The sequence below is a fragment of the Homalodisca vitripennis genome, chromosome 4 (assembly GCF_021130785.1).
Source record: "Homalodisca vitripennis isolate AUS2020 chromosome 4, UT_GWSS_2.1, whole genome shotgun sequence".
In the NCBI taxonomy this organism is placed as follows: domain Eukaryota; kingdom Metazoa; phylum Arthropoda; class Insecta; order Hemiptera; family Cicadellidae; genus Homalodisca; species Homalodisca vitripennis.
This window is the reverse complement of record NC_060210.1, coordinates 29,466,699-29,490,981: the sequence shown is the minus strand read 5'-3', so window position 1 is coordinate 29,490,981 and position 24,283 is coordinate 29,466,699. Positions and strand designations below refer to the sequence as shown.

General features: G+C 34.0%; 1 protein-coding gene across 1 annotated transcript in view; it reads right to left on the bottom strand.

Annotated features, from left to right (window-relative positions):
* The window catches only part of LOC124359086 (WD repeat and FYVE domain-containing protein 3-like), a 178,529-nt gene that overhangs the window by 79,492 nt on the left and 74,754 nt on the right, over positions 1–24,283 (bottom strand). Inside the window, 11 exon segments of the mRNA XM_046811521.1 lie at positions 1,337–1,538; positions 1,936–2,103; positions 3,901–4,081; positions 6,085–6,233; positions 8,861–9,042; positions 10,732–10,949; positions 11,473–11,688; positions 12,292–12,515; positions 13,318–13,589; positions 14,310–14,493; positions 21,565–21,692. Coding sequence (XP_046667477.1) covers positions 1,337–1,538; positions 1,936–2,103; positions 3,901–4,081; positions 6,085–6,233; positions 8,861–9,042; positions 10,732–10,949; positions 11,473–11,688; positions 12,292–12,515; positions 13,318–13,589; positions 14,310–14,493; positions 21,565–21,692 — 2,124 coding nt within the window.

Here is a 24,283-nt window from a genome sequence, read left to right as displayed (position 1 = left end):
TCCAATCAGATTGACGTCAACAAATTTTGGAACTCAGCTTTCTTGAAGTCAACCACCAATATGAAGTCTGACTTGTCTCCACTTACACTAACAAAAGAGACAGCAAAGCAGCACTTGTGCAGAGCATTATCATCAGGCACAAACACTAATTGCCCCTCTGAATTGGAGCTAGAAATGAGGAACTAGAGAGAATTTGGGATATATTACTACCCCTGCAAAGTTGGATCGAGCTCCTGGCAATGAGTAAAGACAATTTTTTAATGCTGTACTTAATACCATGTGAGGGTAATAATGTGGTTACCGAAAACATCTGTAATATAGTGTCAGAGTGTGTGTAGCAATTATTGCTTGTGTATATCTATACCCAGATAAGATGGCAACGATAGAGATGATCTTGGTTCTTGAAACTCAAGTCTTAATTTATTTGACTGATGTTTTATTTTAATATTTAAAATATCCTTGTGCACTGTTACTTTGAAATGGTCAAAGAATAAACATACTTCAAATATAAAGATTTATCTGCTAAAATTTTAATACTGTACATCTTAACAAGCCGATTGTACAAAAACTATGCATAATGCCTTCTTAGCTTGAAATTTTATTTTATTCAATACTTAACACTTTTTCCACTAAACTTAATAGGTTTGGGTTTAATGGTTTTTTTTTGCTCCCAAGAGCTGAAATAATACTGTACCTCTGAACCTCCCTCCCCTTCTTCGATCACTCCCCTCCACAACCGGAGTATTTTAGTATATTTGTTAGGACAAATGTACCAGTTTTCAAAACCAGACCAGTCAAATTAAATCATCCCATAAAAAATGTGATTAGGAGAAAATATTCTATTAGTTTGAATTATGGGAGGCTAAAACAATCATATTTTAGGAATTTAAGCTTTTAAGACATTTCCCTACACACATATTAACGAATAATATTAATTCAACAACAAATACACATACACCTGTAGGATCATTTTAGTACACAATTTTATCCTCTTTCTTTTAATACTAAATGGTATTTGCATAAAACTTAAGTCTTTTAAGATATTTGTAAAAAACTCTAGATCTGTACCTTTAACCTCGTCTTAGCTCACACTCCACCACTGGAAACCCTTAGTACTTTTATGAGGACCCTTTGAAAATAAAAATAATAAAACCAATCTTTAATACTAATTTTCTGAAGACAAGATTTAATTCTAATACTTCTATGCGAATATTGAGTTAGCTCTAGTTCAAACACACTCAACAATCATATAGAATCAACTCTTCCCACTATAGCTATGTTATCTAATATTTCTAATTTAAAACTAACATATTTAGAAGAAATATATGAAGTTTACCTTGCCATAACTTGTCCACGATCCTGGCCGTGAGGTAGCAGACATTAGGTGTGATGTTGGCAGCATTGCCACCAGCCACCACAGGCAATGCTGCTTGTTCACCTATCAGCACATCAGCAGCCAGCAAGTGTTCCATCAGTGTAGACAACACCTCGGTCTGAAACCTTGCCTGCTGACTCACTGTAGATCCCTCAGGGGCAGCCTGCCGATACAACATTATGAGTAAATTTCTTAGGCTCAGATATAACTCCAATAATGTTGTAGGAATAATTCCTTTTGGTTAATGTTAGGTTGAAAATGTTTTTAATTTAGAATAGGTATATGAAAATATAAATTGGTACTGTAAACCTTGTACAATAAGATAAGTGCTCAAATTTTAATGTTACATATATGTTAAAAATAGTTTCAGAGTTGTTCTTTCAAAGGTACGTAATAAAAAGCTGTAAAAGGTACATGCAATGTTTTATTGTTTAAGGAGCTTACTTTCTAAACAACTCTCATTCCTTTTTTAGATCTTTAATAAATCATAAAAATGTATTTATGTACATTGTCAAATATTGTGGCCCCGTTTGATATGCACAACACATTTAGCTCCTTACCTCCAACACCAAGTCTACAGCAGGGGTAATTTTGGCATTAACTGGAAGAGACAGAGAGTCCACCACGATTACCCTCAAAAAATCCATGACAAACTTGCGGGCTGGATGGTTGCTGAGGATGCTGTCTCTGGAAGGTGAACGTACCATTGCTCCATCCAGGGAGAATGTCTGCAAGATGCGTATTATGGTTATGGGAGTCCAACTGCTAGCAAAGTCCTTATTTAAAAGAACTATTTGTAATTACAAATTACGTGAGAGCTATTATGCCTACACATTAATGGAACAGAAAGTTTCAGATATTAATTATTTTAAAGACAATAGGCAATAACCAAAAGACAATAGTCTTTATTGACGGATTCGTGGAGAACAGTACAATGCATCAAGGAACAGAGATTGAGGCTAAAGTTGATGTGACATAAATTGTTTTTCTGTAATAGGGTCTGTCCTGTAGACAAGTTGTTAGGGGTTTTCTCAGATTTCTAGCTAGTGTGTTTTATGTTGTCCGGGAGTTTGACGAAGAAGAGTGCTCCCTTGTAGAATGGCTTCTTTTCATACAGGGCGAGTTGGTGTATTGGGAGAGTGAAATTGGAGGTGTTTCTTGTGGGATGTTTTTGTAAATCTTCGTTTCTTATTTGAGGGTTGGAGACTACATGGATGATTGCCTAACATATGTAGAGTGACATCACAGTGAGAACTTTCAATCATCTGAAAGTTTCTAGACAGCTTTGTTGCACTCTGATAGTTGCCAGGCATCATACTGTCCTTTTTTGAAGTGCCAGGGCTCTCTCCAAATTAATGTTGGGGATTTATCCCCACCACACATAATCACATACATACCACACATAAGGTGGCTTTTAAAGAGGGAGTAAAACAGATTTTATTGCTTGCAGGTAATTTATATGCATTATTCTTCTAATCACATAGTTTCCAGAGCAGAGTTTCTTACATAGGGCTGTTATGTGTTGCTGCCATGAGAGCTTTGCATCTACAATGATTCCAAGGTATTTGGTGTTGGGTTCAGTTGTACACCCAGAAGAGTTAAGTTTACATCTTAGTTCTTACAGGTGTAATTGACTGTATTTTGTACAGTTTTGTTTTCATTAAGTGCTAGCTCATTTTTGTTGCAGTATGTTTTTGTTCTGGCAAGGGCTGTACTGGCATGTAGCTTGAGTGCATCTATTGATTTGTTAGATATGGTGATAACTATATCATCTGCATAATTTTGTAGAGATTTCCTAGTTGGTCTGGAAAGTCATTTGTGAGCAGAAGGAACAGTACAGGCCAAGGACTGAGCCCTGTGGCACTCCTCTTCTTAATGGGAATCTTTCAGAATGTATTCTGTGATTTGTGCCATTTTGTGTGTCTACTAAAGCTGTTGTCTATTGTTTAAGTATCTACATAACCATTGTGCTGTTTTCCTCTTAATGTCTAGTGTTTGTAGCTTTTTAAGGGGGTGGGTTAGTTCATTTTTACATGATTTTACTAGTTTTCCTGATATTTCATCAATTCCAGATGACTTTTGTTTTGTTTTAAAGAGCATATAGCTTTTTGTATTTCAGCTTCCGCGGTTTCCTGAAGGTGCAGTTCTTGATTGGTTAGTTGAGGTATTGGTGTGTTATTGTTTATATTGGTTCTGATATTATTAATTTAAGCTACAGTTAGCAAAATAATTATTAAAGTGGAATTTCTTGGGTGGCTTCTAATGTTTCCTGTTCAACTTGGAGCTTCCATTGGTTCTCACACCTGGAGGTTTTCTTTCGTTTCATTGTTTATGATTTTCCATAATGTCTTTGTGACATATTGTCCGAGTCATTGATTAGATCTGAGGTTTGTTTTTTTTTAAATTGGTTATAAATGTTTTGTTGTAACTTACTTAAAAAAACCACACTATATTTACATACTTTGTTGAATTATATTTCTAAAGAATTAAACCATCTACATGAAATATCATAAGATAGACAATACCTCCTCGGCAGGGGTAGAGACCTGGCTGCGTGGTGGGGGGAACAGAGTCTGTGCCAGAGCACTCAGAACTTCAGCACTCATCAGCACCGGCATCAGCTCTGCCATGTTGTGGTACAGGAAGAACAGGAACTGGATAATAGTCACTGGATAGTCCCGCAGCCACTCCGGCAGCGTCTCCGAACTACATTACAAATTGTTGTTATTTCTTTTTCAATGAGTCTTATTAATATCTCCTTTTTTCAGATCACCATTTATACCATAACACATAAATGTTTTAAAAGTGTTTAAAGTCAAACCAGTCATATTTATAATTACTAAATAGAATGATAATCCAAAATCTGACAAATAAACATTATATTTATTACAACTGCAATCTGCGACTTTTGGAATAAAAAGAAGAGGCAGAAGGCTGGCCAATTTACAACAGCTGTTCTTCCAACTACTGGATGTAAAGTATCCTCTTAAAAAAACTGCTACTTAAATATAGGTAATTATTCAGGAAATATAGGTAAAAGGTTTTGGGTCCATCTCTAACACAAACCCTCTTTTTGCTACTTTTTAACTTGTGTTACAACATCTATCTACCTGTCATGAAAAATTATTACTAATTTAAAAAATTATAATTGTTTATAACTTACAATTAAAGCGTAATAGTAATATGATATATATATTTGTGAATTACATTTATAGATAGCATGATAAATTAAATCTGCATCCCACCCATCATGTAATTAAAAAAAATCTCTTTCTTCATAGTTACTCAGAAAATCCGTATTGCTTAGTGCCCAACTCAGAACTAGGTACTAAATCTAAAAACATCAGTAAACTTTTCATATCCAGCCTAATGTGATGGCCTAAAAATTCCTTAGAAATGTAAATTTATGAAATGGCAAACGTTTATTTTATTTGAAACTTTAAACATAAACTAAAGCACTAAATATTTATAGTTTTTGTGGTTACATATGTAAAATAAATCACGATTCAAATGAGGTATTTCATCACATTTATTTAAAAAAATGTGAAATTTTCATAATGTATACTATTTAAAACTTAGACTTTAAATTATAGAAAAAGTAATATGTAACTATCCATCACTACATGTTCTACTGTAAATTCAAAGCTGACTTAACAGCACTGATATAACATTTTCACCAAAGTAACTGTTTTTAAAATTAGTTACAAACATTTTATAGTTATATACAGCTGAGTTACATTTCCGAACAACTTTGTTTTCTCAAAAATGTAACATGCAATATTATCATAATTGAAATAAAGTTGAAATTACTAAAATAGGCTTGGAGTTTACATTGATATGTAATGGCAAATTTGGTCCAGCATTAACATTGCAAATAAGAATGACTTTGCTTGGTCCAGGATCTATAGTAGTAACATTGATCCAGTCATGCTCATCCGGAATATGTAGTTGTGGTGGATGAATGTCCTCATCATCACTTTCAGATTGACTTTCATTGTGAAGTAAAATGTCTTTAACTTCTGAATCTTCATCGTTTTCATAATTACACTAAAAAGTACAGTTCAATGCATCGGTAACAAAATCTTCAAAGTCAGAACTACCCACGGCTTTATTTATTTATTTACTAACTATAAAATAATTTCATACACTTTTGGAATGCTTACAAGTTCACTCTGATACACTAATTCCTCAATTTCAACATCTAAATATAAAGAAGCACAAAGCAATAACAACATAAGCGATTGTGTGGAGATTAGAGTCATATAATCATCTTAGACGCTCAGATGTGAATAGTGGCCGGCAGCTATCAGTCACAGTGTATAGCTATATCCGCATACTGTGCCACAGTTCACCAGATGGAAGGGCACATAGAAAATAAAACTGGTTATTGATTAATTGTTGGAGCAACATGCATTTTGGTTGGCTTCCCGAGGATCATAAATCAACATTTGTATGCATTTCTGCACACTCGCACCACCTGGTAATTGCTATGTTAATTAGAATTAATAAATACAATAAATTAGAACAAAAATACAGGTATGTCTGTATGCCGTTCTTTAAGGGTTAATTATCAATATTTGAATAAGTAACAGCTACAATTATTGAATTAACTGACTCTACTTAAGTATCTAGCTCTTGAGCCGGGATTAGTTTATTGAACATTAAATGTCGGAATGTAAGATCATTTTAGGAATTTCCTTTATACTAACCCTTTATAGTCCTGGTTGAGCATGGTGTGGACCATGGCAAGCAGCACAGTGACAGCCTGAGGACACAGGGTCACTCGTCCACTGAGAGCTGTTACTGACTGACTCGCCGGGATACCAAACATGAAACTCCACACATTATCCAGGTCTAACTGTAATACCAACATTATCTCATCATTTATATAAACAAAAATAAACAATACATTACTATATAATATGAGTGCACTTAAATGTAAAATGTTATAGCTTTGACATATAACGGTAACAGTGCATACAGTAGGGTCAAATTTGAACTGCGTGAAAGTGGAAGGGTGAATAGGTCTGTAACCGTCAGGTAGTTGGCCTTAACACCCAGTTTGACTAAATATGGTGCAGTGGAACAATGAATGTTTTTATTTAATACTACTATTATTGAATTAAATAAATAAATAAAAATGCCTTTATTTATACGCGTTTCTCAATACAGTTACTGTTTTTCAGAACAACTCAAGTCACTGAATGCCTTAAAAACTAGATAACAAAAACTAAACTAAACTTAATTTAAACAAGTACAATAAAATCTAGTGGCTAATTTAAAATAATGCAGTGGTAAAAACTGTAAAATTTGTTATTCTTACATACTAATAGCTTAACTAAGTTAATTGTCAACAATCAAAAAGTCTTTAAGTTTCCTTTTAAATGAGTAACGACTGCATTCTTTTAGGCTAAGGGGGAGGTCGCTGTACAACTTAGGGCCGAAGTATGAGAAACTCCTTCTTCCGACTTCATATCCGACTCTACGAAAGTTTAGCAGATAGCCATGGCGGGTGCTACGTTGCGAGACCTCCTCCCGGAACAACAACCGCTCACTCAGGTTCCTTGTGTGATAGGATTATGTGGACCATGCAGCATGTCAGCATCCTGCAGAGGGATTCCATTGGCAGCAACATTATAAAACATATTCCAATATTAATTTAATTTTGCGAGGCCTTTCAGAATCAAGAATTCCATCTTCAGGCAACTTCACAAACACAAAATTAATTTAATATTGGAATATGTGTTATACTTCACAAGTGGTATTAAATGAAAATATTTCCAATGCTCCAAGGATCTTCCTTCAGTGAATTATTTGTCTTTGGCAATGTTTTCATAATATGACACGTGATGGGCCAATGCTTGATGGATAATGTTTTGTAACTGCATTTTGCACTACACAGCCTGTAATTAATGTCAAACCTACTTGGTAACCCCGTTCTGGGACTACTCCTGGGAATGTTGAGAATGTTAAACTGTTTCAGAGTCCTTGTTGGTGCACTTGGTGACTGCAACATTGGATCTTAGCCACCACTCACTGCAGTGCATTTTACATGAGTTGAAGTTTCACCCGTATAAAATAATGATCACTCATAAGCTTTATAAACGTGATTATGAGCACTGAAAAAGGTTTCGTGAAAGAATAATAGATGTTTTGCACTCTGAAGATGTGCTCATAATGTCACATAAAACTCAATTTTATTTCAACAGGTACATCAACAAGCACAACTGCAGGTATTGCACTGGAAAATCCCAATTCATTATATAAAGATGAAAGTTAATTACAATGAATGAGAGTTAATGAGAATTTTGAAGAAAGGCTTCTTGACTTGCATGAATAAAAAAGGCGGCGCCATCTTCCAGAAGTTACTTTTCGCAAGTGAATGAACATTGTTTCAACACATTTTCTGTACTTGAGATGTAAATTGGATTCTGTAAATATAAATAAGTAAAAAATATGATGAAAATTACAAAATTATATTTATTAAAAAGTGACCATTCTTTTTTTTGCCGCCCAGTACATATATAAACAAAATTATTTTCAATTAATCAATCCTATCAGTACAAAATGTCATTATGGCATTTTAATTATGGCATATTTTTTATTACAAGACACATTTTTTCATTGCTGGTTTAATAGTCATCAGTTTTTAATGATTGAAGGCATGAAGTTATTTCTTACATCAAGGTTTTATGTATCTGAAAGAATATTCCACCAGAAAAACTTTCAGTTTTGGAAACAGTGGAAATAGAATGAGTGCTAGGTAAGTAATATTTGAAAGATAGTAAAATAAACTCCCAATAATGTATCAGCATCTATTATTTTCAGCAACTAAAACAGAAATCATTCCCCCAAGAAACCCCATTGCCTCTTGTTGACCTATGAATTCCTTTATTAATATCTATGAATTCTAAAAGCTGAATGTTACGGAAATTAAAATACCAAAAGACACTATGGTTTTCCCACTAAGAGAGAAAATTTCTTCTTAAACAGATAATAATGAGAGAGCAAATTGATAAGCTAGTATGACTGTTGTGATAAGAAAGTGGTCTTTAAGCAGAATAGTATGCAAAAGTTTTCAATTTCATTTTTTAAGTAATGTTAAAAATCACTTGTATTTTGTTTAGATAGTTTTATCTATTTTGGAATTCTAATTAAGTAAGCAAATAAAAGATTTTTTCTGAATTAAAATGACAACCCTAAAGTTATAACATAAGAATTTAATCCGAGAATGTCAATAAGTAGTAATGTTCATACGGTACTGCTTTCAAGATATCACTGCCACTAGAGCTGCTGATGGTTTGATATACAAGTATTTTAATAAATGTTGAGCTTTATTTATTTATAGTATAATGTGGAAATGGAACCAAACAGAACCAACGTCAGAACTTTTGGGTACTCAAAACTAAAATTGATTAAAAATATATTTCAAATCCTGCTTATTAAGACGAGAGTCAGTTTTTATTAACAGATCAAGTTGCATACCTTGGGGTCTGCAGGCAGGAGCTTGACTGGCTGTCCCATCATGAGGGCCATGAGCAGGAAGTAAACCTGAGCGATGTCTATGTGTTGGGTTAGCAAATGGGCGAGATGCTGGAAGCCTGGGACAGTGAGAGCATCGCTATGTACATCTCGGGACTTGGGCACTGCTGTACCCAGTTGATAACCTGCAGTAACATGTTTAGTATTATATAAGTTAACTAGATGGTTTGGATTAGATAGTTTATTTACAGCTGTAGATTTCAAGCTACAACATTTTAGATTATTTTATCTCTGTGATAATTCTAAACTTTAATCATCTCCCGGAAATAGCCAATATCGGCCAGCTGCACTTGTTCTACCTCCTGAGTTAATGGCCGAGTCAGTCAGTATGTTGCAGTAAAAATAACTGATGTAATTTCTCAGCATTGTGCTACTATCTAGCGTATTTCTGTGTAACTATTTCATCTTCCCATTAAATGTAGCAGGACTTTCAGCTATTTAGATGTTTCATATCTAAATATAGCACAGTGGAACGTTTGAATTGGTCTTGTGCTTATTAGTAGATAAATGAAATTAAAAATACATTTCTTAGTAATTAAATATTTACAATTTAAGATCACTTCCATAGATGTGTATGTGTATGTTGCATGTGTATGTGTGGTGCGACTTTTACATCTATGTTGGGTGGAGATGTTTAGATGAGGGGAGGGAGTGGTGTGGCTCACCAGACCAGAGGGGTGTTAGTAGCATCAAATCTGAGCAAGAGATGCACACGTCTTTTGAGTAACATATTATTACCAATTTTTTGTTGCAAGAGGGCATAAACCTGCCAAAAGTAATTGTAAAATTCACTGAAAGATGCTTTCAAGACCCAAGTCTAAAACTGGCACAAACAATTCTGCAATGGCTGAGAGTCAGTGAAAAACAAGAGGCATTTACGCTGATCACAGATCCAAGATCCGTTATTCTGCAAGAATAGTTCTTGCTACGATTTTTTGGAACTGCAAAGGTGTAAACTTCATTGATTTTCTTCATGAATGGTGTAGAATCAATGATGCATACTACTACAACTGCTTAATGCTGTGAAATTGGTATACTGGTAAAAAATTAAAAACTGTCTATTTGAAATGTAATTCTGCTCAATGACAATGCTTCGCCACACACAGCTCAAGCAAAATTGGAACAAACTTATAGGGAGTTCACCACTTTAACGATGATGAAACAGTGGCAATGTTTGTGCACAATTGGTTAGACATAGCCAGCTTCATTCTTTAATGTTGACATTAATACATTTTTGGTTTGGTAAGGAAAATGTGTAAATAAAAGACGAAAATGTGTTGAAAATCAAATGTATTCAAAATTAAATTTACTTTACCAATAAATGTTGTAAAAAAGTCTGCTTAATAATTTGATTCATCCTTGTATATGTTTGTATTTAAGCCTGTTTACAAGCTATAGACAAATGTATAAAACGTAATTTTAGACAAACAGATGACTGAAATAAACAAAACATGAACATTCAACAATTCCCACATGGATAGTTGCAGAAATAGCGCCCACTAGGAATGAGAAGGGTCATGGAAATGCTACAGGAGAGGAATAACTAATACTTTAATGTATTCATCATGTTGTATTTTGTACTTAGTTGTTAAATAAATTACCTTTTACTTGATAATTTTATAAATTTTTGCAGCTTACCTACCCAAAAAATTCATGTGAAAGATGTTTTCTAAGTGTTGTAAAATACCACTTGTGTAATCTACATTTTGGTTCTGAAACTTTGCATTCACAAACTCTACATTGCAGACATGGTTTCCCTTCAGAACGAATACATTTTTCGCCTTTAGTTTACCACTGAGCCTATTGAAACTTACCTAAAACCACACCCATTTTGTTATGTAGGACTAGCTCTGTGTCTTGTAGCCAACCACCATTACTTGTACCCTCCCTGAACTTGGCCAGTAGAGCAGGGATGGAACCCAGCACCACTAGTACCCGCAGTCCCCACACTACAGTAGATGGATGCAGGTGACCTTGCATGTACAACAGTGGCCAGTCCATACCCAGCACATTCACCACCTCCTCGCAGAATCTAGACAAGTTGTTAGCCAATGTCTTATACTGTTCTGTTATAAGTCCAGACCAAAATTTTTACCGTCATGGCATGCATAAATATATTCTTGGTGTCACTTAAACATTTTAAATCTTTGAATGATGTCGTACATTCTGAAAGATTTATAAAGTTGACAGTGATAGAATTAACATATGATGTATCAAAACATCAAGAATTAATAAATAAATAATGTAGAAATAAATACTATTAAATTATTAAATATGTACATTTCTGTTTTGATTACATCTTAAAACTATTTATAAATTGTTCTATAAGATTTTGGAAAATGAAAGTAATTAAAACGAAATGTATTTTGATTGTTTGTATACAACGCCAGTTATGGACCAAAAATATATTGAACGAACCTTTTAGTTAGGATTCCATGAAACATACATGAAAATCACCAGAAAGGACATTAGTGGTACGAAGGAAATGGTAACAAACAAAAATCTAAGACTCATTCTTTCAGTTATAGTAAATAAAAGAACCAAATAATACTGACGTATTGTTGACAGTATTCCTTGGTGTGAAAAGAAGGCCATGGAGAAGTTGGAGGCAGCGGTTACGCAGCAGTATCCAGTTGGCGGTGTCTGGGGGTGCTTCCACCTCTGTCATATCCACAGATGGCTGGCGACTGCGTGGTGAGCATTCCTGTAGTACAATGTCTCGCTCACTCACTGCACTGCTAGGCAGTGTAGCCGTCATGAATTGACCAAATCTGCAGGAAAATCACAACACACCTGTTAAAACAATTGCAAGATGGTGCAATCAGGTTTTTTCTCCAATAATTACAAATCAAACAAAATTTTTGCCACAGCTCTGACATCTTTCCTGAAAACAGGAATAACGGAAAAATGTTACGATTGTTCTCCAAGGAGTTGTAGGCATTTTAAGCAGTACTTAGGTGTATCTTACAATCAAGACCACAGCAATTGTGCCTGCCCCTACCCCCTTACTACCGTCCTCAACCAGTTTATTGTTTTCAAATGTGCATGCTACAGAATTAGCCAATATTTATTTTCCTCAGTCTCTCACCTTCTCCTCTGGTTTGAACAACCTGTTTAGTGTAGTCTGTTACCAAATTGTTAACTGTCTATTTAACTGTTACTTCAAATAAATATTTGTATTTGCATCAAACAGTTCGGTTATGATAAATAACACCAAAGGCCATATATAAATTTTAAAAAGTGTCACTAAGCTTATAAGTTCTAAACTGAATGTGCTGATGTAATATAATTTTAAACTCCACATTTACTATTAAAATAAGACTTAAAACCTAAATTATATTTAGTACACAAAGAATAAAATAAACATGACTTACGCAAGCAGGTCTTGAGGCAGTGGTTGCCCTGCCAGCACAGCTCCCAGCAGAGCCAGCAGGACCTGTCTGGTCGGCGGACTGATAACATCGGGCAGTACCCTCAGCAGTCTCTGTACCAGCTGCATGTCACGCATGGTGTTTAGGTTGTGCCTCTTCTCACTGGACTCTGTCACCAGCTCGTACAAATGTTCCAGCAGAGAGCGTTGCAGCTCTGCTGGCCACACCTATCACAATAATGTAAGACTTGCAAGAAAATTTCAAATTGTGACCTGATGTTACAATTCATCTTTGCAGAGTTATTACAAAAATCAAGGCTTTTGGTGTAAACTAAATGTCTTTATATAAAAAAAAAACTGTTATAATATTTGGGCTAAAAGGTTCAATTTGACTCATGAAAAAAATCATGTCCCATTAAAATAGTATGGAAAAATAAATATTGGTGCTAAATGCTCAGCTTTGCAACCAAATTCAATTCAGTGAAGATTAATTTTATTGCTGTGATGACTATAAAAGCAAGAAAAACAATAAACTAGTTTGAATGATTAGAATTTGAATAGTCTTCTGGCCCTCCAAGTTCTGTAATACAACATTTGATATAAGTTACAAATGAGTGACCTTGATATAATGTTCATATACAAAATTCCAAAGGAAATTCTCTCAACAGAAAATTTTTAATTGTTTAAAACCCACTTCAAGAATTAGTTAAGTGGAAAAGCTATATACTTATTTGACAAATTTATATAATGGAAAATAACTTTTTAAATGTTATATATTTTCAATCAATTGATAAAATTTTATAATAACAATAAAGATATATCAGGATAGACTAGTTATGATAATTGTATTATCCATATAGCATTAATTTATTTCTTAGATGAGTTATGCCATTCTGTATTTGAGTTGTCATTTGATAATGTACAAATGATGAATTAAGTATATTTGAATTAAAATGACAATATGCATTTTCTTCTACTATTTAATATCTACATAGGAGTGATGTGAGCTCACAAGTTAAACTGTAATTACCTCCAGGTCACACAGTAGGTCCTGGAAACTAACAGGATGAGGGATGGAGGAACTCTCACGGCCCGAGTCCACTGTGCCGACCAGACTGAAGGCCAGGTGCAAGATGTGGGAGTTGAGGAGAGACCGTTTCTTTCGCAAGAGCATAGCCAGAGTCTGGTAGCCACGACGACGGTCCATTTCCTGCTGTACACTGCGATTGCCTCGAACTACACAGACTAATGCCTTCACACCGGCGTATAGACTCTCCACATCCTGCGCCATAGCGATTAGCCCTGTAAAAACATTTGTATTTAAGTACATTTACTCCACAACTTATATGTTGTATTTGTCTAGTATTGTAAACTATTATGTCAGTCATAGAATACCATTTGCGTTTTCCGTTACCTCGAACCTGCAATTTGAATGATACAATTTTGAAAGTGGTGTATATTATATTATATTCAGAATAACATTCCTGTGTTAAAAAAAAAATAATTCTGCAACTTATATGACATATTTTTGAAGTGATATGTAACTATTACACATATTAGTATACAATATCATTAATATAATTTGTGTTTTTTCTTTACCTTGATCCTAAAATGTGTATGACGTAATTTTGTAGTGATGTATGATATTTATATTAAATATCTCTTTATTCAAAAATTTATTACACAAAAATAAGTTTATTTGCATTTACAGGTTACGAGCTACACGACATGTTCATCCTATGCATTGAATACCTTAATACTCCCTTACATTTTGTTTTGCAGACAGCTACAATAATGCATTTCACTATGATTTTCAAATGGTATGGCTATTAGTCTAACTTAGCAGCTTTAATAGAAAAACTTAGCAGACAGTTATATACTTCAAATTTTAATTTGTTGATAATAGTTAAGTAAAAAAATGTTAATGCAGTACTAACAAGAATGTTCATACAATTATTTCCTATCTATTTATTAATCAATAATACTTTTATTTTCATAAAAAGAGCAAAATATTCAAGTTACCCAGTAGGACAGAACAACCTCCCACGTTTTCTATCATCTTGGTAACAGGTCGAGGAGTGAAGACCCGCACTCCTAGGTAGCCGACCACCACTCCTCCCAGACTGCGAGCCGGCCCACTCAGGTGTCCGGCGGAGTTGTGGAGCACACGGATAGGTGTGGCGTTCTCATGGCTTGACATGCCCAACTGTAATATAAAACATTTTATTACTTCAATGTAGATGCGGTTACATAAGTCTAAGCATTAAATGTTTTAAAATTAGAGTAAGTAATCAAGTGCAATTTTGAAAAATAAAGTCTTCTTTACATACCTAAAAACAACAACTGTTTATTCATCATATATAGTAAAAATACATAATATTCTATCCTTTCTTGAAAAGAATAAAATTATAAATGGACAAATACAAAACTTTGTACACTGATCTTATATAGACAAGTCAATAGTCTTGCATAAACATTTAAGTAAAAAACGCTTTTCTTAGGTTTTGCCTGGTGTTTTTTAAAAATTATTTTTAGAGATATACAATTTATTGCCAAGCACAAAATTTTTCTACATGTTTGTCGCTGCAATGGGGTCATACATAAATTTGATGCAATAAGAATTCTGTGTGCTGTGCTTGAATTCGTCTATCCTGGTGTATAGCTTTCCCAGTCCTTGTAAACTTTTTGAGAATCCATACAGAATTGTGTGGAATTCCACATAATGTTCTCCTCTAGTTGGATTATCTCTTCCATTTCACCTGGCACAGTACTTGCGACTATGGTTTTTTCCCCAACAGGTAACCAGAAATCAGAAATCAATAATCTTTATTCTTGGACTTAGAGTACAGAATTTGCGTCATACAGTTATACATGATTTGAATCAAGGACTTTATTTTCTTTGTTCATGTGGTTAGGTGTTCCTCCAGGTGACAAACTCTTCTAAGGTGTAGAAGGAGTGTTCTAGCAACCATTTGGTGACATGTTTCTTGAAGTTTTTCTCTTGGTGGATCCTTTTTAACTGCTCAGGCAAGAGGTTGAACAGCCTTGCTCCTGCATAGCACGGCTTCTTCTCATAGAGAGTCAGGTGGTGAATTGGCATGGCAAAGTTTGTGGTGTTCCTGGTGTTGTATTGGTGATTATCTCCTAGTTTCTGATGAAATTTCTCTGTGGCATGTTTGACCACTTCTAAGGATGTAGAGTGATACTACAGTAAGGATTTTTAGTTCTTCAAAGGCGCCCCGACAAGTGTCATATGGGTTAAGACCTAATAATGTTCTTACTGCTTTCTTTTGTAGTACCAATATTCTTTGGACGTTTCTGGCAGAGGAGTTTCCCCACACTATCAGCCCATACCTAATATGCGACTCAAATAGCGAGTAATATGCTATTTTAGCTGTTTCTAGATCACTAGAGCTCTTTATTCTTTTGAGTGCATATAGGCTGGTGTTTAACTTTCCGCAAAGCTGGTCTACGTGTGATGTCCAGGTGAGTTTATTGTCTATTGTAACGCCAAGATATTTTGCTTCGCTTTTAAGTTCGAGATCTGGAAGCCCAGGTAGCTCTGCAGTTCTATTTCCAAAGTTTAGTTGTTGAGTTTTGTTCTCATTCAGGATCAGGTAATTTTGATGACAGTACTGCTTGGCCATGTTGAATGTTACGAAGGATGAGATTTCCAGTCTGTTTGTCTGTTTTTCAGTAACCAGGAGTGCCGTGTCATCTGCGTACATCATTGTTTGGCCATATTCATGCAGATATTTTGGCAGGTCGTTTGTAAACAGGATAAAAAGAATTGGTCCCATTACCGAGCCCTGAGGAACACCTCTTGTGATCGGGAGTGAAGAAGATCTTGCTATGCTGGTGGTGTTTTTCATAGTGTACATTAGTTCAACTATTCGTGTTCTGTCGGTCAGATAGCTTGAGAACCACTTTGCAGCATTACCTTTTATTCCCATTGTCTTCATTTTATTCAGTAAGAGGGAGTGGTCTAATGTGTCAAAAGCTTTGCTATAATCCAAGAGGAAACCAGTGACCGATGCCCCTTCCTCTAATTGGTCAATGATATGCTCAACTAGGTTTGTAAGGGCTGTGTTAGTTGATCTCCCTTTTAGAAAGCCGTGTTGTTGAGTGCTGAGGATGTTGTTATTGATCAAATGACTCATGAGTCGGACAAGCATTGCCTTTTCAATTACCTTGGATATAGTTGATAGAATAGATATTGGTCTATAGTTTCCTACTAATGTAGTGTCCCCTTTTTTGAATTTTGGAATTACCTTAGATTTTTTCAGGGCATTTGGAAAAACGCCTTCCTTGAAAGATAGGTTAACTATGTATGTTAGAGGGATGATAGTCTCCTCTTTGCAATGTTTTAGTAATTTTGAGGAGATCTCATCTAATCCTGATGATGGCTTCGCCTTAAGGTCAGAGATAATTTTTGATATTTCTGACACTGTGGTTGGATTTAGTATCAGTGCTGGTGTATTTGCGAGTACAGGTGGTTCTTTTTCCAGGTTAGGCATTTGGTGGTTACTAATGGCTTTTTCTGCAACTGTGCTAAAATGATTGTTAAGATGCTCGGCCACCAGGAGTGGATCTTTAATCAACCTGTTATCAACTGTCAATTCAATCGGTTTTGTAGACTCACTGTTCTTGCATCTCTCATAATTGATTATACTCCAGACGGCTTTTTGTTTGTTTTCTGCATTCTGAATGAAGTTAGATGTGGCTTCCTTTCTTGAGTGCTTCAGTCTAAGGTCATATTCTTTCTTTGCTTGTGCTGTAATTTCCTTGTCTGCCAGTACACCACTTCTCACTTCATTTTCCAGAGCCTGGAGGTAGATATATTTAAGTCTGCTTGCTTCTTGATCAGGTGTCTTGTGGTAAGATCGTCTTCTGGGTCTAAATTTCATCAAGGGACATGTGACATTGAGTGCCCAGTTAAGTGTGTGATTAAAATTGTTGTATGATTCGTCAACATCCAAGACATTCAATACATTCTGCCATAATTCATCCTTTAAGACTTGTTTTAGATGGTTAAGATTTTCTGCTTTGTATCCTTGGTGGAAGTAAGTTGGTTTTAATGGAAAAGACATATTTTGTATACTTCCACATAAAAATTTATTAAAATAGCGCTTTCGCCGGTTAAGGCATCATCAGTTTGACATTGTTTACAGAAAAAAACATATGTGTAAAATAGAAGAAACATATGATAAAATAGAATAAAATTTAAAAACTAACTATAAAGACCAAAAACTAATAAGTTATAAAAGAATTATGTAGAAAAATATGGTTTGCAATTCAATAATTTTGGAATGGATTTCTTTTTTCACTAATGGTATAAAAATATCACTGAAATTTATGGAAGGTTGGGAAATACAATTACAATATCTTTTAAAACTGTCATACACGCACTTTCAATTTTATTTCTTTTAGTCCAGGAAGATTCTTTAAACACTACACTAGACGATCAAAATTTATATGATGATTTTCTTTTACTGCATGTTCAACTAATTTAGATTTTTCAATATTTTCTTTTTTATATATAATTATACTCTAATTCCACAGGTCTTGATGTTCCGAATTGTCTTGTTACTCTAATTTCCACAGGTCTTGATGTTTGGCGATTTAGTCTTATATTAATTGTTGCAACCACAGTTAAATTTGTATATCACAATTTTTTCTGATGTTCCTTTTTACATGTAGTTATGTTTTTTAGGATTGTCTGTTTTGGTTTTAATTTTGTTAAGTTAGCTTCAATAATTGATGGTATTGTTTTTTATCAAACAGTTATGTTATAATTTTCTCCTAAAATTTTATCTTTGTTATCTACCAAAATTTCTTCTGACATGTTCCTGTTTAATCCAATGTTTACATGTTGAGGGTGTGAGATAATTTAGGATTGTCCACTGTCTTCTTGTAATTGTTTTTGCAATTGTGTTTTCTTTTGTTTTTAGCCTTAGCTCGTTCAAATGGAGGGTAGTTGTTTTTAATCAAAAGTTTTATCGATGTAGAATAATTTTCTCTAAAATTTTATCTTTGTTATTTTATACACAAATTATTAATCTTCTGGAACAAATTTTGGGTTTACTAATCCAATTTTTACATGTTTCAAAGAGGGTGATTTGGCTAATTATATTGGTACTGTCCACTGAAAGTAAACTTCTTGATTGTAAAATATGTTGTTTTAATTGAAAATGTTTTCTTTTGTTTTTGTTATCAAAATATCAAGAAATGAATTTCCATACAATGTTAATTAACCTTTGTTCTATTGAAATTTTATGTGTTTTATCTCTTGGATGTTAATTTTATTTTCCCATACACAAAAGACACAACATCACTGTAACATCAATATACTCCAATTTTCAAAAAATGTCTTCTGGTTTTATATCCAATTATTGCTAATAATTGTCTAATAAACCGGATTGATTGTAACATAAAAATATTGTGGCTTTATACAAGAGAGTTCCATTACCAGTTAATAGATAATGTTGTTCTCTGAATATTTGTTGATGAATTAGAAAGTCGTTGTCTATCAAACAGTCACTAACATTACAGTTGTTGTAAAATTTTTCAATTTTTATTTATTTATTTATAAGTAGTTCTTTAATTTTTTAAATCTTCCTGAATTTTTATGTAAACATTTTTCAATTAAAACTAATTTTGTATAAGATTTGATAGTTCATTTTTGGATATGCTTTTTAATTTTTAATTTTTTCCAATTTTCATGTGTTTTGTTTTTAATTTTGTAATTTTACTTGTCATGCTTTTTTAGTGTCTTTTTTATTTTTTTTTTTTACTTTTTTTATTGAAGTATATTACTATTGATTATTTCTTTCCTTGATTTGTAACTTTACTAATCTCTGTGATTTAATTTTTGCTTTTGGGGTCTATTTGAATTTTCCCAGTGTTTGTCGGATCAAAGCCCGTGTAATATCTTGTCTTGCTGTTCAGGAGGTAATAGATTAGCAGCTGAATCTTGTGTTAATAGTGACTCTGGTTGGAGGCAGACTTAGCCTTCGGATGTTGTGTGACTAGCTAGCATGTTTCTTAATTCTATTTTTCCTATATTTTCAGACAAGGCATCTATGTTTATATCTCCCATGACCACAACAGGACATTTCCATGTAGGTATCTTGTCGAGTGTCTCAGACAGGGTGTCAAGGGCTATGTCAAGATTACTGTTTGGCGGTCTGTACACTCCCAAAAGGAAAAAATGAGTTTTTCCGAGGTTGATGCGCACCATGCAGATTTCACAAACCTTTTCAATTGTTTTGTCAGAAATGTCTAGATTTTCAACTGTATTTCCCAGATTGTCATTAACATAAATTGCCACACCCCCTTTTCTACTAACTTCTCTTGAGAAACCCGCTTTCAGTGTGTAGCCATTAATCCTGGTGCTGGTCAGCTCTTCACTTCTAAGACCATGTTCTGTTAAGACAACTAGACTGGGCTTTTTGGTTTCAAGAAGGTCATTCAGTCTGTTAGTTTTCCTTTGGAGATGGTTTATGTTTTGGTGCAGGATTTTTAACTTTCTGTGAAAGTTGGATTCTTTTGGTTGTGCAGTAGAGAATTTATGAATATCTTTGTTTTGTAGTATTTTAGTTTGCTTGTGCTCCTGGGTGGTTGATCTAAAAAAGTCTGAGGCGATTTGTTTCTATTGGAGTCCTCAGAAAGCTTGTCATCGGTATCATTGTAATTATTGCCTCCTTTTCTCGTATGAATTTGAATCTGTTCAAAATTTTTCTCAAAGAATTTTACATACGTTTCTCCCTCTTCAAGTTTCTGTGCTGTGACTGGTGGCTTAGTTGGTCCTACCGCTATGCTTCCTTGTGTAAGACGAGACGATTTCTTCAGCAGTTTTGGTGGTGAGTAGCTGTCAGGTTGGTATATCTGAGCCTCGACCAGGATTTGGTCATTGTCGTTATTAGATATAGAGTTTACTTGTGGTGTTTGGTATATGATTTGCTGTATCCACTCCAGGTAGATTCCCTATCTGTTCAGTTGTCGTAATGAGAGCTTGTTTGGATTTGGCGACTTGTAGTGAGACGCTGAACTGGTTTTTTATCTCTCTATCAAACTCCATCTCCTGAGATTACCTAGAACGGGTAGTGTACACTGAAGTGCATTCTCATAGAACTTTAATAGCTCAGGAAACCAATAATACAGAGAAGCCTTCCACATTACCCTTGGAACCCTACACGCTTCTCCCAATAAAAACCCTGTCATGTTGCACAGCCAGGTTCTGAGCTTGAACAACTACCTTCATTTCTTCATCTTCACCTAATATGGCTCTCATCTTGATTGCCTCACTCTAGTTCTTTAAGATGGCACACTAGTAAGATGTTGGCCGAAAATCTCAGGTTCCACTTTTAACATGGAGTTAATGTTTAAAAACTACTAAATAAATATAAACAACTCGTCTCAAATTCGTTAATGATTCACTCAGAAACTTAGATTTGAGTGTCTCAATCCTAATGAATTGTTAAAAATACAATTATCTGTTTATACTAACGATTAATAATTATACTCAGTACAAATTTTCTTCTGGAAAAATCCATAATTCAATGACGTTCAGCAAAATCACAAGGCCCATCATTGAACTCATTCTTATCTAAGTAGAAATGAAGTTTCATGCAAAATTTCAAGTGTATAGATGAAATCGTTCTCGAGATATCCTATTGAGGAGTTGGGCCATGTAAACGCTCAGCTAAATCACAAAGAGACATGCACTATCATCAAACTCTAATTGCGTGTAAAATGTAAAAATACTCTGATAAAACGGTGTATTGGAGAAACTGACAAAACTTAAGAAAAGTCTTACATGTCAATAAATGTTAAATTAGCATCAACTGACTATGTACAGATCATTCATTACCTTCACTGCAACTCTATATTGAGTGATCTTGAATAGTGCTTGGGACTGATCCGTCAAAGTCAATGTGATAAAGTGGAGACTTTCCGTCTCTTTATCTAGTTGTCCAATGATAATACAATTATATTTATATGTCTTTTCTCTATAGATTTCAAGTAGAATCAAGTTGTGTAATTATGCAATGCAAATTAGCTCTTAGCTCCTGGTCTATTAGGGATCCATTTGAATGCTATTGCAATGTGAAGACACCAGTTCTAAAAAAGTTGTGTTTAACATGTATTTGATAAATAATAATGGTAGATGTTCACAACAATATAATCTTAAAGTTTGAAGACTTCTCAGACAAAACCAGTCCTCATTAATGATGCCACATTTGGAAATATTTACTAACTAAACAGTAGAACATACTTGTTTTGCAATAGATTTATTGTCAACTCGGCTGTAGACCTTGCGGATCTTGGCTAGCGTGAGGTGGGTTACAGCCTTTGCGTTCAGACCAAACACCACCTTCTCTTCTGCCACCAGGGCTGGGAGGCCTGCACATACACAGAACATGTCCTTGTTTATAAAATATGCTTAAGAGTTTATTTAGTTTCTTCTTAAAATAATTATAATGTTACTATAGTTTAATCACTTTGCCTAAAAAAACATAAAACACATAATCCAGATGAGAAATATCCTGTTTTATATTGTGGTCTCTGAAATCTGGCTGTGTGGTTAGTTTCTTCATAAGGTACATTGGCCTCAATGTTGTAAACACTTAATAAACCAAAGAGAAAAATTCTTACATCACATATATACCAAATAGCACAACAAATATTGTTAAAATATTATAATTAAAAATGAGTACTAAGTCAATGCAATAAACAAATTCATATTTCCAATTCTGGAATTCGTAATGCTATAATGCTAGAGGTAAACTTTGCAATAGCTGTTCTTACTGAACAAAAGTTAATGGGCAATTATCAGATTGTATACGTATATAATATTAAAGAGAGCTTTCATTGCAATTTTACTTCCAGACTGATCACAAATGGAAAAGAGATTTACCTAAACAATCTTAGTTTATAGTTTAGTCTCAAATCGGGTATGATTTACAAGACACTTACACTTGAACAATTTATTCAGGATTTATTTAGTACCGTTGGAATTGTAATGAAATTATTTATATAGTTGGTAAACGTAAACGTTTTATAACTATACTGGTTTTTTGCTGTTTGACTTTAAACATTTTCAACAGATGCCATTTTGTAATATTAAAGAAAATAATAAAATTATTAAAAAAGATTTCTCTTATCTATTTAAAAAACTATGTGCTAAATTTAGATTTTTAGCTTAACTAGTTTAGAGATAATCTTTTATAAAAAATACAAAATGGTGGCTAGTAGCTAAATGAGATATTTCTGAACCTATGTTTATATGAAATTTTTTGTTCGAAATGAAGAATACTATCACACACAGAAGTTTGTGACACCCTTTTGTGAACACTCCCAAGATGTTGGTATATCAGAACATTTCAAGCTTATAATACAAACTGTACTATAAACAATTATTCAATCAGAAACACACACACACACATAATTGTTTATAGTACAGTGATTACAAACTAAAAATGTTCTGCACTACTTGTGTTATTTTATTTATACTACACATTTTTTGTAAAAAATTCTACTTGTTAAATCTGAAAAAAATTAGATAATAATCTGGTAGAAAAACAATTTTTCATAAAAATATAAATATACAAGGACTAGAAAATAATAAACGTTTAAAAATAAAAAAATAACCAACGGAAATACGAACATTTTATTATATACATTTAAAAACTACAGTCTTAGGCTATTTTTCAATGTAACCCCCATTCAAATTGAGATATTTATTATAATGACACAATTTTTTTTGATTCCAGCTTTGTAGAAAACTGCACCTAAGATCTTAACCACTGATCAACGCCAGCGTGAAGTTCACTATCAAAGCGCTGCGTTGCAAGCTAGGTCTTTATTGCTGGAAAGAGGTGGTGCCAGATTTGGACTATAAGGTAGACGATGAAACGCTTCCAAATCAAAATCATCCAAGATTTGTTGTGTATGATTGGCTGTATGGGGATGTGCATTATCGTGGAAAAACAAAATTCTCGTGGAGCTCAATTTCCCCTACGCTTGTTTTGTATTGCTCGCCGTAGCTTCTGCAATGTTTCACAGTACCTCTCTGTGTTGATCATTGAAGGAAATCAAACAGAATCACACCCTTAGCATCCCAAAAACAGTTGCAATAATCTTTCTCGCTGACAGAGTTTGGAGACATTTTCTTGGTGTTTTTGGAGAATATGTGTGCTCCCAATCCATAGACTATATTTTGTTTCACAATTAACATGCTTCACTCATGTTTCATCACCAGTAATCACGATCGAGAAGTTTGTTACCATATTTGTTGTATTCATCAAGGAAAGTTAACAATGTAGCAAGTCTTTGTTTTTTTTTTATCTTCCGTAAGGATATTTGGAACCCACCTGGCACAATATTTGTGGTATCCAAACTTCCCAACAATAATAATTTCATGAAGTAAACTTCGTGAAATTTGTGGGAAATGTTCAGAGAGCTCAGTCATTGTTAAAAGGCAATTTTCAATTGCAACACATATTTTAATTAATTATAGTGAGAAAATTAAAAGGGGTGCAGACCAAGAGCGACTACAGCTCAATGCGTACTGAATGCCAGAGTGTTTTAACACTAAGATGGCGGCTGTAGCCCAGCCCACTGCTGCACCATTAAAAAACGCCTGTTACTTTCTGGATAGCCCTTGTATTAGAACAATTATAAAATACAAAGCTTTTGAGTAGCTTTGTAAATTATTTTACGTAAATATATACTTTTGACAATTTTTATATTTATTACACTTTGGTTGTATTTTTTATATCTAAACCACTTTTTTTATCGAGTTACTGTGGTCAACCATCAGGCAATGTTTGTACAAGGTATAGGAAGTATAAATTGTTTCATAAGGGTATTGCATATTTGACATTGTTAAATGTTACAAAAAGTATATCACTACATTTTGAGGATAGAAATCTCCCAATTTCCTCGTCATTATGTTGCACAAGACAGGAATTACTTATGCATTTGAGTGGCAA